The sequence below is a fragment of the Neophocaena asiaeorientalis genome, unplaced genomic scaffold, assembly GCF_003031525.2.
Source record: "Neophocaena asiaeorientalis asiaeorientalis breed wild unplaced genomic scaffold, Neophocaena_asiaeorientalis_V1.1 scaffold162, whole genome shotgun sequence".
Lineage (NCBI taxonomy): Eukaryota > Metazoa > Chordata > Mammalia > Artiodactyla > Phocoenidae > Neophocaena > Neophocaena asiaeorientalis.
Window position 1 is genome coordinate 3,681,639 of NW_020172637.1, and position 14,696 is coordinate 3,696,334.

General features: G+C 40.4%; 1 protein-coding gene and 1 pseudogene across 1 annotated transcript; both read right to left on the reverse strand.

Moving 5' to 3' along the window:
- Positions 1-1,720: 1,720 nt before the first annotated feature.
- LOC112395954 (up-regulated during skeletal muscle growth protein 5 pseudogene) lies at positions 1,721-1,997 on the reverse strand (annotated as a pseudogene).
- A 6,666-nt stretch (positions 1,998-8,663) lies between these two features.
- SMIM28 (small integral membrane protein 28) lies at positions 8,664-12,689 on the reverse strand. The gene is made up of 2 exons (XM_024739421.1): positions 12,579-12,689; positions 8,664-9,044 (listed from the first exon to the last, which is right to left on the reverse strand). The coding sequence occupies exons 1-2, from the start codon at positions 12,687-12,689 to the stop codon at positions 8,664-8,666; spliced, it is 492 nt and encodes a 163-aa protein (XP_024595189.1).
- Between the last annotated feature and the right edge of the window lie 2,007 nt (positions 12,690-14,696).

Here is a 14,696-nt window from a genome sequence, read left to right on the forward strand (position 1 = left end):
TGCAGCCAGTGGCTCAGCTTTTTCACCACTCTACGCACGCACGTATCCACCTGCAATCCAGAAAGTGCTGTATTGATTTGGGGGTTACAAATATATATCAGCAAGTAGGTGAATTTGTAAATATGGAATCTGTGATTAATGAGGATTGACTGTAAATGCTTCCTGCACTAAGTTATATTAGTCACTTCCATTCATATTTCATTGATCAAAGCAAGTCATCGGGCCTTAACTGACTTCAAGGGGGTGTGAAAGCGCAATCACACTGTGTCGTCAAAGAAGATTTCAAATATTTGAGAGAAGTACTGATGCCAATTGCTGAAGATATCGTTTGGTCATTCATTGATTATTCCATACTTGTGGCAGATTTTAGTTCCCAAAGATAGTTGCAGCATTATCTCCCATCCAACATGCTGTTCTTATTATGGGACTTTGACTTACCTCCCATTGAGAGAATGAGGTCTCTGCTCCCTTTCCTTGAAACTGGGCAGACTGTGTGACTTCTGAGGCTAGGTCATTAAAGACCTCCACCTAGTTCTAAGGACACCTACTCTTAGAAATACAACAACCATGCTGAAGGGAAGCCCAAGCAGCTCCACGGAGAGCTATGTATAGGTTCCTAGCTGATGTCCTGACTGACAGGTGGCATCAACCACCACACGTGTGAGTGACCAAGGGTTCAGATGGCTCCAACTCCCTGTCCTCCAGACAGTCTCCATTCTTCCAAGCTGAGGCCTCAGAGGTCATGGAGCAGACACAAGCAGTATCCACAGAATCTGTGAGCGTAATAAAATGGTTATTTTTTATGCCACTCTGTTTGAGGTGACTTTTTTTCAGGAATAATAACTGGAAGAGTTATATGTATCATCTATGTATAGTGCTGTAGTAGGTGTTCATGGGTTTTAGAAGTGTATAAAATTTGGTCCTAGTCTCCATATATTTTACATTCAGGTCATTGTTTAAAATGAGGCCATTCTTGTACCCACAATGTAATTAAATAATTGGTCTTTTTATAGTTACCATGATCTCAAATATGATAACTATAAAATGGGTAGCAGCTTGGTATTCTAACAGAAAATGTAATGTTTTATTTTGCTTGGTTTCTTCTTTAGCTTTGGTGAGAATTTTAATACTCATCCATTATTTAGACACAAAACAACCCACGAAGCTCCATTTACACTTAGCACTTTGCTCAGTGCCTGACACGTAATTGCTTGATAAATGTTGAATGAATGCCAGTCAGAATTTATCAGACACAGACCGTGATCGAGTGTCTTTAGAAAGCACTTGTGAACCACCTTTCTCATGGGCCACAGAAAATGAAGAGGCATTGATTGAATGTGGGGTTGAGGATAAGAAAGCTAAGGTCTAAAGCTGGGAATGTCTTTAAAAATTAAAACATAAATTCTAATCAATATGAGGCTGATATAACTTCTGAGACTGTGGTGTTTGTAAAAACAGAGAGGGATATCCACACTGATTTTAAAAGGTTCATGCGTTGAAGTAAAAGTAGACAACCAAATACACCACAACTAGGTGGCTAATGTTCTCAAAAAGCTCTTAAAAGAAATTAATATAAATTCATATTTAAATATATTACATACATTTTGTGTTTTAGTTTGGTTTTTATTATTAATTTAATGTTTAGAAACATGGGGAATTTTTCCAGGTTCATATTTATTGTACAAATGGAATATCATTTGATGAGTTGATATTAGCTTCTCTAGGGCTGAGAACATAATGGATGCAGCAGAGACAGGTTGGACTCCATAAATGTTGCTTTCACATCTGCAACTCTTTTGGACCTGCACTTGAAATACAGGATAACCAAAGCAAAGCCTGCATATGTGGTCTGTACATGGTTCATTCTACTTGTGAGAGTGTAAGTGTTGACATTTTTTTTTAATACCAGTGAACTGGAATTGGGTATCAGTTTCTGGGCCTACAATAGCTTCAATCCTGCCATAGTCATGAATTCTATAGCTTGCGTCCTTCAACATGTAAAGCCATCCCTCCACCAGATCAGAAGAAGGTGCCTCCTTCAAGATTAAGAGTCTGGCTTTCCATCCCAGCTCCCCTACTTCCTGGTGTGTGACCTTGTGTGACAGAGCCTTATTGAATCTGTTTCTTTATTTGTACTAATGGATGGTATTCACCTCATATGATTTTTGAGGATTCCAAGAGATAATGCCTGTTTATCTCTTAGCCCAATGTTTTGCATGTTGTGTCCTGCTAAAAAGTATTTATTAGTATGGTCTTTTGTGAGTAAAAACCCTGGACCTGTTCATTAAGAACTGAAATTGGTTCTTTGAACTCACCTGATCCCTTGCCTATTGAACACACATATTGCGTTCTTATACATTCTGCCTACAGCAGAAGACTTACTGAGATCACTTACTTGTTTACTTTTATGATGACGTTAACAAAATGAGAGGAGAGAGGGAGGGAAAGTGTGGCTAGAACCATTGGGTTTGTGTAGGGAGGAGAGAGAGAGCACAGGTGTTTCCTCTGAAAAAATTCAGATCTCTCTTCTCTTGCCTGAAGCTGGCTTGCTTTGAACTGGGATAGCCTCTCTCCCAGGGCTGCATTATAACTGTGACAGGCCCAAGGTACTTTTGCCTTGGTGGGTCCCTTCCTCTGTAGAAAAATACAAAAATTATATTTTATGACTGTGCTGGTATAAAGATGAATATAATCTTTGACCCCCAAAGTTAACTTTTAAAATTCTGATTGTAAAAGAAATTAAAATATTTTTATGGGCCCCTAAAACTAATGTGAGCTCTAAGCATGGTGCCAGGTGAGGCTAATGGACAGGCAGGCCCTGTTGTCTTAGTTTCCCTACAAGAGAGTAAGAACACATGATGTATTATAGGGGATGATAAATACAGAAAGGCGCTAGTACTGACTCTGCCTTTTTGGCAGATGTGTGTTTTAACATTGTATCCTGTCTGAGACAGGTCTTATGAATGTGATAAAGGAGTAACTAATGAATAATTTAGGACCAAGAAGATTCAGTGTTTGAAGTGAGAAAATTTAACTTTGGCCTCACCTTGTTCCGAATCCAGATGGAGAAGATGAATGCTAATGTTGGCCCTTCAAAACATCCAACTATGTGTATTGTCTGAAAACGCTGGGGAATTGGAGGAGAAGGTAAGTTTTAACTCTATATTGAGAGCCCTGCACTGCACTGAGAATACGGTGGGACTTAAGAGTTTGTTGATGCTTTATGATACTTTATTCTAACATCAGAAGATGGTGATCTCAGTTCCTTTACCAGGGGCTGATTTGGTCTTTGGGACCACATGGTTTCTGAGGAACAGTTGTGTGTAATTCTCATCTTTCCTCTTCTATAGGTAAGGTTCTCTCCCCCAAACCCCGGCAGCTTCTTTCAAGATTTTTTCTTTATTTTTGATTTTCTGCAGTGTGAATATGATGTGCCTAGGTGTAGCTTTTGTTTGTTTGTTTTGTTTTGTTTTGCTCTGTTTTTGGCATTATTTCTGCCTGATGTTCTCTGAGTTTCCTGGATCTGTGGTTTGACATTAATGTAGGGAAATTTGCCACCATTGTTGCTTCAGATATTTCTCCTGTTCTTTTCTTTCTCGTCTCTTTCTGGGATTCCCATTACTCGTATGTAACCCCTTTTGTAGTTGTCTCACAGTTCTTGTATATTCTGCTTTGATTTTTTTTTTTTTTTTTTTAGTTTTTTTCTCTTTGCTTTTCCATTTTGGAAGTGTCTATTAACATTTCCTTAAGCTCAGAGATTCTTTCCTCAGCTATGTCTAGTCTCCTGATAAGCCCATCAAAGGCATTCTTCATTTCTGTTACAGTGTTTTTGGTTTCTAGCATATCTTTTTGGTTCTTTCTTAGAATTTCCATCTCTCTGCAGGCATTGCCCATCTGTTCTTGCATGTTGTCTATTTTTTTTCCATTAGAGCCCTTTGCATATTAATCATATTTATTTTACATTCCTGGTCTGATCATTCCAACAACATTCCTGCCATCTCTGAATCTGTCTCTGATGCTTGCTCTGTCTCTTCAAACTGTGTTTTTTGCTTTTTAGTATGACTTACAATTTTTTCTTGAAAGGTAAACTCAATGTACTAGGTAAAAGGGACTGCAGTAAATAGGCCTTTAATGATGTGGTAGCTGGTGGTTAGGTGTGGGGCAAGGGAAAACGTTTTATAGTTTTATGATTAGGTCTCAGTTTTGTAGTGAGCCTATGCCGCTGGGCTGTGAACTTCACACGTGCTTCTCTGTTGCTATTTCTTTTCCCCCATTAACTGGAACAAGATAACTAGCAGAGCTGGAGTTGGGTATTTCCCTTCTGCAGAGTGAGACTAGAACCAGCTGGGGCTGGGAATTTCCCTCCCCCCAGGTGAGTTAGGCTCTGATAAAACCCCAGCAGGCTGGGCCCTGGTGAAGTAGTTTCTCCCGAGGGCAGATCTCGTTAAGAAGATCGGCATGTTCTGAGGTATTTCAAAATGGTTCCTCTTCTCCTTCTGCTGGAAGCACGAGACGGTTTTCTTCCCAGAGCTCCACTGTGAGAATCTGGTAGGGCTCCTAGAGGCAAGACTAACTGAGTTTGGGCCCCTCTGGAGTTTTTAATTCTCAAATTTGTGTACTCTGATCCTCCAGCAATCCTTCGATTACAGTTTAGCTTTCCCCACCCTGGCGCTGGTCCCTGAGGACATTTCTGCTTGCGGATTTCTGCTCAGGTAAGTTGTGATTCTTTGTATCTGCCTTCTGCCTAATTCGGGGGACAGCGGTTTGTGACCTCAGTTCTCTGAGGGATTTAAGAAGAGTTGTTGATTTTTCAGTTTGTTCAGCTTTTTCTTGTTGTTAGGATGGAGGAATGACTTTCAAGCTCTTTTCACGCCAGACCAGAAACTGGACTCCTTTTCCTTTGTATAAAATGTTACCTGAGTGATATTTTCTCGTCCCGTGTAGAACTTAGTGAAAATGTCCACATACTGGTCACTGTTCCTATTATACTCCCTCCCATTCTTAATCTTTTCTGGCTACAATTATTGCTTTCCCAAATACTTTCTAGCTGTTAAAGGTCTAGTTCTTTCATCCCTGGATCTTTTTTAAAATTCCACTCTCTGTCTCGGAGTGCTAACAACTAGTACTACCCATGGGTGCCAGTTGTGTCAACATTTGAACAAGGATGCACTGTTGACATCGTTGTTTCTAATACTCTGCTGGAAATCCTGCTTTGTGAATTGAATTGGTGGCAGATGCATATTGGGCTGATGGCTTCAGGAAGGGGTTTACAGAGAATGCTGGGTTATAAATGATGGTTCAAAGCTGGATTTACAGATCTAGTTTTCTCTAAACCTGTTACCGTACGTCTGTCCACAGTGAAGCTCACCTGTATTTTGTACCCACCCACATTACCTAGAGAAAGGACTTTCAGCCTTGCTTTCGTATTAGAATCACTGGCTTTATTTCTGTTTAATTGGTCTAGATGGGTCTTGGTATCAGTATTTCTAGCAGTTCCTCGAGTAATTCTACCATGGAATTAGGGCTGGAGTCCACTGGTGTGCAGCAGGTTTCAGCAAACTTTTTTGCTAAAGGAACCGATAGTAAATATTTTAGGCTTTGAAGGTCATATGGTCTCTGTTGTAACTACCCAACTCTTGATGTAGCAGCCATAGGTAAGTGGGCGTGACCGGGTTCCAATAACTTTATTTCTAGCTGCCAAAATTCTAATTCATATAGTTTTCATATGTCATGAAATATTTTTCTTTTGAGTTTTTTTAACTATTAAAAACTGTAAAAATCAGTCTTGTCTCAGGATGTACAATTAACAGGTTGCAAGTGAGGTTTGGCCTAGGGGCTGTAGTTTGGCAATAGTTCAGCTGTAGTTTATTTTCTTCAATGCTTCAGTTTGGTTCCACAAGAGAAAATGTTTCCTTAGCTACATCATTCACAACATCTTCAATGAGTCCTAACATTGACTACTTATTTCAAGTAAGTCTATCTAACATTTTTAAACATGGCAATGTATTTCCTTATTAGCCTTTGAAATTGTGGCAATTGGGATGCTTTTGTCTACAAGTAACAAGCATGGCTTAAATGGCTTTAAGCAGTAGGAAAGGTATTCTCTCATTAAAACATAGATAGTTGCAGGGTTATTCAGCTGCTTGACAATCAACAACCCAGGTGTTTTCCATCTTTCTACTCTACCATCCTCAATACTAGTCCTGGCTGATGTCTTGCCTCATGGTTGCAGGATGGCTGTTGCGGCTCTAAGCGTCACATGCAGATACATAACATCCAGCAAAGAGGAAGAGTATCTCCTTCCATGCGTTTATTTTTAAATGAGGCAGTCTTTTTTAGACCAAGCCTCTCCTCCTGTGTAGATCTCTCCTTCAGTCCCAAAGATCAAATCAGCCACCAGTGAAGGAATTGAGATCACCATAATTATCATGATGCATCCCTGTCATCGGGCGGGATCTGGTCTGCCTCTCACAGGGGGTTCCAGGATCCCAGAACCAAATCAGGGTTCTGCTAGCAAGGGAAGAGGAAGAAATGGCAGTTGAGAAAGACTCAACAGAGTCTCCCAAGAGAACTAGATTCTTAGGATTAAAAAAAGAAGGCTGTCTGCTGAGCTTTTCATTTCCATTTGTTTATTTACTTCCCTTAAAGACCATTAGAGAATTGTTCAGTACAATTTTCCTGAAAGAAACATTATTGGTTTTTTTCACTCAAATAGATTATATTTTGCTTCAGCCCTCAAAGAAATTATTTCTATCAGATTATGTTTGAAAAGTAATGCATCCTACTTTATTTTTCTAAAACTGTACCATATCTAGCACAAAAATGTTCATGTCAAAAAAGCTTTAAAGGGGCTTCCCTGGTGGCGCAGTGGTTGAGAGTCCGCCTGCCGATGCAGGGAACACGGGTTCGTGCCCCGGTCCGGGAAGATCCCACATGCCGCGGAGCGGCTGGGCCCGTGAGCCATGGCCGCTGAGCCTGCGCGTCCTGAGCCTGTGCTGCGCAACGGGAGAGGCCACAACAGTGAGAGGCCTGCGTACCGGGAAAAAAAACAAAAAAAAGCTTTAAAGAGTCATTTGTTGTTCATTTTGAACCATCAAAATGTTGTTTAGTTTTGTAGTTTATACTGTGAAAACACTAAAAATAGTTTCTCCCCCCCGAAATTACAGCAATGAGTACGAGTTTAAAAACCATGTGTGGTTCTTATCCTGATACCCACCCCTATGGGTATCCTGATACAGCCTCCAAGTGGTACATGACCCACCTCTACCTCCCCATTTGAAAATCATGGAGGGAGATTTGTATCCCATTCTAAACTCAGAGCTATGTCCATCCTGTTGTGAGTGCTGACCCCCAGTCAGGAGCAGGGACTGAAATTCCACATTTGCAATTTCTTGGGAGACCAGCTGGTACTGTGGAAGCTGCTCTGGCCCAGGATGGAGAGGCCAGGCTTCTGGTCCCAGCTCTGCCTCTTAGGTGGTATTTAACACTGGACAAGTTACTTAACCTCTCTGAACTCTAGTTTTCTGTTTTTGTTTTTTTTTGCGGTACGAGGGCCTCACTGTTGTGGCCTCTCCCGTCGCGGAGCACAGGCTCCGGACGCCGCAGGCTCAGCGGCCATGGCTCACGGGCCCAGCCGCTCCGCGGCATGTGCGATCTTCTCGGACAGGGGCACGAACCTGCGTCCCCTTCATCGGCAGGCGGACTCTCAACCAACCACTGCGCCACCAGGGAAGCCCTGAACTCCAGTTTTGACATCGGCAAGGCAAGAGTTTGAACTATGCGATGTATAAGATTCCTGTTAGAGCTTATCTGTGTTTCTCTTTACCATGGGATCCAAGATTTCGACTTTTCCCTTCCAATGTTAAACTGATTTCTATTCTTGTTCCTGCTGCTTGGTGAGGACACACACTGTCACTGTGTCCCCCAAGATAATGTGTCAGAGCAGCTACCCTTTGTTCTGCCACAGCACAGTCAGACAACCCACAGTATTCTAGTGTGAGACATTCGCATGTAACTAAGCCAAATCCTCTCATTCTAGGAAGCAAATCAGAAAGTAAGCAAGAGCCACACTACAAAGGAGAGAATTTTGGAGAGCTTTATTTTTTTTTTAAACTAAAATGTTTGCAACTGTCCTTTATTATTAATATTGAAACATTTCACCATTATTTACTACTACAGCTCTAGAGGTGTTTTTCTTACCTTCTAGAACTCTCCATGCATCTTCACACAGAAGTGGAATGATGAGGCCCTGAAACACTTCTGTAGGAAGAAAAGTTTTATTTTGGTGGCAAAAGCAGTTATCTTTGGCTTATCAACATTTTTCTGTTTTTCTTTTCAGAGCTCCTTTCTATGTTCACTAGTAATTCTTTTTCTTTCTCCTTTTCCTTCCTATGTTCACTAGTAATTCTTTTCCTTCACATAGAACTTTGTTTTTCTCAGGGCCGTTATATGTTATAAAAGAGCCTGGTCATCTTTAGAACGACCTGGGGAGACTTTTCCCTAAGGAACTTGAAAATGCATTAACAAGATGGACGTTTGTCAAGCTCCCCCCATCCCCATTCATCCAGGTGAATTGCAGCTTCTTAGGTCCAGAGGCCCTTGTCCCCCTGCTCAGGAGGGCTCACTGAAGGGTGGAGAGCTGTTTTAATGGTTACAAGAGCGGTTTATAGTGGCACATCCAGTCCAGGTGAACCCGCTTTATACTGAAGGCCCGCATCCAGGGCCTCTCCTCCAGGGGCGTTCCTGGTGGCCTCTTCATAGGAGGGTGGTGAACACGAGAGAAGGGCTACCTCCCCGGGCAGTGGGGAGTAAGGGAAGGTCTGCTCGCTGCTCCAGGGTAAGCCCGGCAGGAAGTCGGTCACCTCTCCTGCAGGCAGGTGCTCTGGAAGGTCGAGGCTGGAAACCTGCCCCTGGGGCCGAGAGGCCTGGCAGTGGCGATGCAGGAAAAGCAGCAAAAAGGCCAGGAAGAGCAGGACGGTGGCTGGAAGAAGGATGCAGAGGAAGGGCTCCACATCTTCCTTGGTGGAACTTATCTTCTGGGTGCCCTGGAGTTAGGGAACGGAATTGAGTTAGAAGATGGGGAAAGAAGACCGCTGCATTTCTAAGGCTGATCTCTGTCTTCATCTTGTATTCTCCTTATCATTTACTGACTCTAAAAATCACTCTAATCATTCATTTATGCCAATGAGCTTGAGCCTGCATGAAGTAAAGTGTACTTCCGTGATAAAGTATGAATTCAGAATGTCCAAAGTACACAAGGGTACCCTACAATATTTCCCCTGAAGTAAAAATTTTAGGATAAGTTTTAGTTGGCAGGTCCATCACTCATTCTTTGAATGAGAACTCTTACTATTTATGTACTTATTTTGTTTAGAATTAGACCAATAACGTTTTATTGCCACAGAAGGATTATATGGAACTGACTTCTTTAATTCTGGAGTAAAATCTGCCGTTGGTATGTGCTCAGATCTCATGTAATCAACATTTGAAATCCGATTGGATAGCTGATGCTTATGATGATTGAGATTTTGAAATTTCCTCAAGATGTTTTTGCAATATTTGTAAGATAAATATGGAAATTTGGAATTCTCTCAAGAAAAGGAATTGCAGATAAATTTATTTATTTTTGGCTGTGTTGGGTCTTTGTTGCTGTGCGTGGGTCTTTGGTTGTGGTGAGTGGGGGGCTACTCTTCGCTGCGGTGCACGGGCTTCTCATTGCGGTGGCTTCTCTTGTTGTGGAGTACGGGGTCTAGGTGTGCGGGCTTCAGTAGTTGTGGCTCGCGGGCTCTAGAGCACAGCCTCAGTAGTTGTGGCACACGGGCTGAGTTGCTCCGCGGCATGTGGGATCTTCCCAGGCCAGGGCTCGAACCCGTGTCCCCTGCATTGGCAGGTGGATTCTTAACCACTGTGCCACCAGGGAAGCCCAAGAATTGCAGATAAATTCATTCTTAAGCAACCTAAAAGGTATTGATTTTTCACAATAATGATGGTTCTTGATGGAGCAAATAATAGGCATGAAATGATACTCCAACGGCAAGGTAGAAAAGCCATATGAAAAATTAAGTCCTGTTCCAAATTGCATAGACATTGCTTTACACAAAGCTACTAAGAAATAATGAAGTATTAAAAAGCTTCTGTTCATTCACAACACATGTGAATGTTAGTATACACTACTACAGAGGAAAAGAAAACAGTGTAAAGCCTTATAATTGTGTTTAAAGAAACAACATATTAAGATCTTTGTCTACTGATTTAAAATAAAACTTATAGTAATAAAACTATGAAAGCTGAGGTTTTTGCCTTGATTTTGGTGGAAAGAACAAATGTTTTGCTGGTCTTGACCTCTTAAGAGACTGACTTATCTAGTGTTGTTCGTATAATCTTTTATAATTCCTAAAGAATTTACAACTATGTTGTTAATTCTGACTCAAAATTAGATGGTTTATTTAATATTTACACTGCTAAATATTTTGTTTTCTCTAAGATATGAGTTAAGATATTTTAACGTAAAGTGCATACAATTAAAGGTTTTCTTGGGAAGCAGAACATCATCTTTGGGCTTTGACAGCTGTGGTCTTGAATTCCAATATGACCTTCTGATACCTGCGTGACCATGAACCATTCACTTGCCCCTTCTGTATCTACTTTTTCTTCTCTATGAAATGAGAATAAGAACATCTTTTTTGGAGGGTTGGCATGAGAATTTAATGCATCAATGAACTATGAATTCTTTCTGTTTTCTCACACATAATCTAGTTTATCAAAACTATTAACTAAAAATCTGTTGTGCTGTAACAAGGACTTTTATTATGAAAGCTATAGGAACTCAAATAAATTTACTACAGTTATTAAAAAATCAAGTTGGACTGAAAAAGCAATTTAAATGTTTATTTTCTTCCACTAGATGAATCATTTAAAATGTTAAAGCTATTATCTCTTAATACTTAATCACTCTTCAACCTTGATAAACAAGAGCCATTTTGCATAACTGAGTTTTCCTTCATTCTCCTTCAGTAACTGGATGATAATAGTTTCTAAACAGTTGTGGGCATCAAATTTTAAATACTCTATTTAAACTCTCTAACTTCAGTATGCATAGAATATGAAGATAGTTAATATTCTATTTAAAAGCTTTTCTGTAATAGACCCTCTTGCTTACCATTATGCTATTAATGCTATTAGTTGCAAAAATTTGTGAAAACAGAGATGCTACAGTCCCCTTCTGTAATTGGTACATCCATTGGTTATTTTGTCCAAATATTGAGTGGCACTGAAAGACTTATTTAATACCGCAGATTAGGACAATTTCTTAAGATAAAGAACTCTTCTTTCTTCCTAGTTAAGAGATCACAGAGCTATGAACGAATTTATGATGGTATCCTTAATTTGTTTATTTAATGATTCATGGTATATTGGTTCAAATTGTTGTGGATTTTGTTAATGCAGAAAGGATGTCTTTTTTAACATCTTTATTGGAGTATAATTGCTTTACAATGGTGTGTTAGTTTCTGCTTTATAACAAAGTGAATCAGCTATACATATATCCCCATATCTCTTCCCTCTTGCGTCTCCCACCCTCCCTATCCCACCCCTCTAGGTGGTCACAAAGCACCAAGCTGATCTCCCTGTGCTATGCGGCTGCTTCCCACTAGCTATCTGTTTTACATTTGGTAGTGTATATATGTATATACCACTCTCTCACTTTGTCCCAGCTTACCCTTCCAGGATGTCTTGTTTTAGTCAAATATTCTAATTGTTTCACTACCCTCAATGTGGTTTTTTAACTTTTAATATTTCTCAAGGACTTTGCTGTTCAGGGAATACTTTAAAGAAATAACCAATAGAAAGTGTAACTGCTGCAGGATATATCATATATATGTGTATAACTTATTTCTGTTAAAAGTGGTTTTAGAGAATTTAAATACCAATCTCACCACTCGATTTTCCAGAAAACAAGAAAATAGGTTTGTTTCCCCCTTTCTGATGGGACAGTAGTATCACTCATTTCCCTGCTGATCATAAAATTAATTCTGAGTTTTTAGGTTTCTACAAATATTTTTCCTTAATGATGCCTCAGATTGAGACTTCTTTGGGGATTTCCCAGGTAAAGCAAAACAGCTGATGCATTTCTTAGTGAGAGGCAAAGCGTCCTTAGCCCTCTGCTGCCCTTCCTGAAGTAAGATCCTTCGCTTCTGCTAGTTCTTAGAAATAGCTGGAGAGCCAAAGGGAGTCTCTCTCTCTTTTTTTTTTTTTTTTAATGTAGACTGAGCAAAGAACAAAGTTGTCATACCAAGGCATAAAAATTTGTTGACTTCTAGCTTCGCTGTTCTTTGATATATTTGATATACCAAGCGTTCTTAGAATATATTTGTGACAAGTTTTACTTGAGTTTATCATTGTCAAAAGATACCAACTTTCAAGGTAGTTCCTTAGACCAAGCCGTTCAGTGAATTCATATTTTTGTCACACCTGTAATACAAAATGTTGCCACTAAGTTTTCCTAAAAATGTAGGCATTGTTGGTTTTAAAGCTAACAAAGATACTTTGGGGAAGAAAAGGCATAAGTCATAGGTACAAACCTGCAGGTGGGTTTCCGGAAGAGGTAGGCTCGGTTCACTGGTTAACCACTCGTATGTCCCCCTGCCAGCGTGGCCAAACTTCTTCCAGCTGCTGCCCATCAGTTCCCGCATGTTTTCACCCGACTGATGTGCCAGTCACCCTTCCCCCTCGCTGCTCAGATTTCAACAATACTGCTGCTTCTTGGCCTGCATCCAGCTTGGATGAATTCGGCTGATGGGAAATTTGTTCTGAGTGTCAACAGGGAAAAGAAACCAACCAGAGAGACCTCTCAGGACTATATTTAAATTCAGTGCCTCTGGGTTTGCTTTTGTGGCCTTTATCACTGTAAGGATCGGCATCAGATATCCGATATGGAATAGATTTCAGACAGAGGAGTTCTTCGCATTCGTGTTACTATAGTGTCGCAAATGGTCTCAGCGAATAAAGAGCTGTTTGTATTTAGATGTAAATACGACCCTCTCCCTTCCCTTACCATATCCCTCTCCAGACATATAACTGAGCAAGAACTATCCAAGCTGAACTTCCTGTAATTATTTCTGGATTCTGTGGTACAGAGAGAAGGAGTATTTGGTAGTGAAGCAAGACTCATTAATATCATTTTTGTGAATTATTTAGATGAAAGACACTAAATGATAAAATTGTACACAAGCCAGAGAGACGATAGCTCCGACTGTTTGGATGGAATGTTTGCTGTTTTCATAGTCTTAGTTCTGATTACCTTGTGAACTTTATAAAATTATTTATATCAAGCAATAAGAAACTTTCAGTTTACACATTCACTGAGGTAACTTCGGGATGTTTAATTCTACTGGACATTTAAGACATGACAGTTGGATCCTTTCTTTTAGTAGAGTAAACTTTAGCTTCAAATATTTACTCAAAATGTTACAGCTCAGAATTGCAACTACCCATGTTTTTATCCAGGCATCCTTTTCATTCAAGTGATTGTTAATGATTGTTAAGTGGGATTCTTTTCTCTTAATTAGGATTCTCAATCTTTGGCCCATGGTGGTCTATGGATAGGTTTTGGGGAGGGTGGTGAGCTATCTAAACTTTTAGGTACATCTAATTTTCGTGGGAGGATCCATAGTTTTCATTACCTTTTCAAAGACAGCTGCCCTCCCCAATATACTTTGGCACTTTGTCAAACTTATTTGTGATAAAAACATTTTCACTAAGTGTCCCAGTGTCTCAATCAGTATCCTAGTGTGGAACACCTTTGTCATTTCATCCTTTCCTTTCTTCACGTGGAATGAGTTGATTTTGTGCTTTCGGTTAACATGTTGCTTTGTTCCATGGATGTGTTCCTATTTTAAGTCAATCCTGTATCCCCACTTTGAAACATCAGGAGCACCTGGAGACCAGTGCACTATTTCGCTTTTTTGCATGTCAGTGGTTTTGCCAATACTATGCCCTCAACTCCTTCTCCATCTTTTTTTTTTTTTAAATAAATTTATTTATTTATCTTTGGCTGCATTGGGTTTTCGTTGCTGCACACAGGCTTTCTCTCTTTGTGGTGAGCGGGGGCTACTCTGTTGCGGTGCCCGGGCTTCTCATTGTCGTGGCTTCTCTTGTTGCAGAGCAAAGGCTCTAGGCGCGTGAGCTTCAGTAGTTGTGGCACGTGGGCTCAGTAGTTGTGGCTCGCGGGCTCTAGAGCACAGGCTCAGTAGTTGTGGCACACGGACTTAGCTGCTCTGCGGTATGTTGGATTTTCCTGGACCAGGGCTCGAACCCATGTCTCCTGCATTGGCAGGCGGATTCTTAACCACTGTGCCACCAGGGAAGCCCCTCCTTCTCCATCTTATCTACTTATTTAATTTCCTTTCTTGAGAAGCAAATAAGCAAGTTGGAAATATGGATCAAAAGCATTAAATGTGAATCTGTAACGTTGACCCTCCTCCAGCATTGAATGAATCAGAAAAAAATTACTGCTTTTATGGATACATTTTTGGGGGGACCAAGAAAAAGAAACATTACATAAATAACATGTAATACATCAGAAGGTGATAGATGCTGTGGAGACAAAGCAGAGAAGGAGCAGAGTAAATGCTGAAAGAGGGAGGCATTTTTAAAGTGGGAAGTCAATTAGGATCTCACAGGGAAAGTGATATTTGTGT

What these genes read in the sequence shown, in the direction of transcription:
- SMIM28 (XM_024739421.1), bottom strand. Translation starts at nt 12,689, where the DNA reads ATGCGGGAACTGATGGGCAGCAGCTGGAAGAAGTTTGGCCACGCTGGC. An exon ending in TTCCGGAAACCCACCTGCAG is followed by an intron (nt 9,045 to 12,578) that starts GTTTGTACCTAT and finishes CCCTAACTCCAG; the next exon opens with GGCACCCAGAAGATAAGTTC.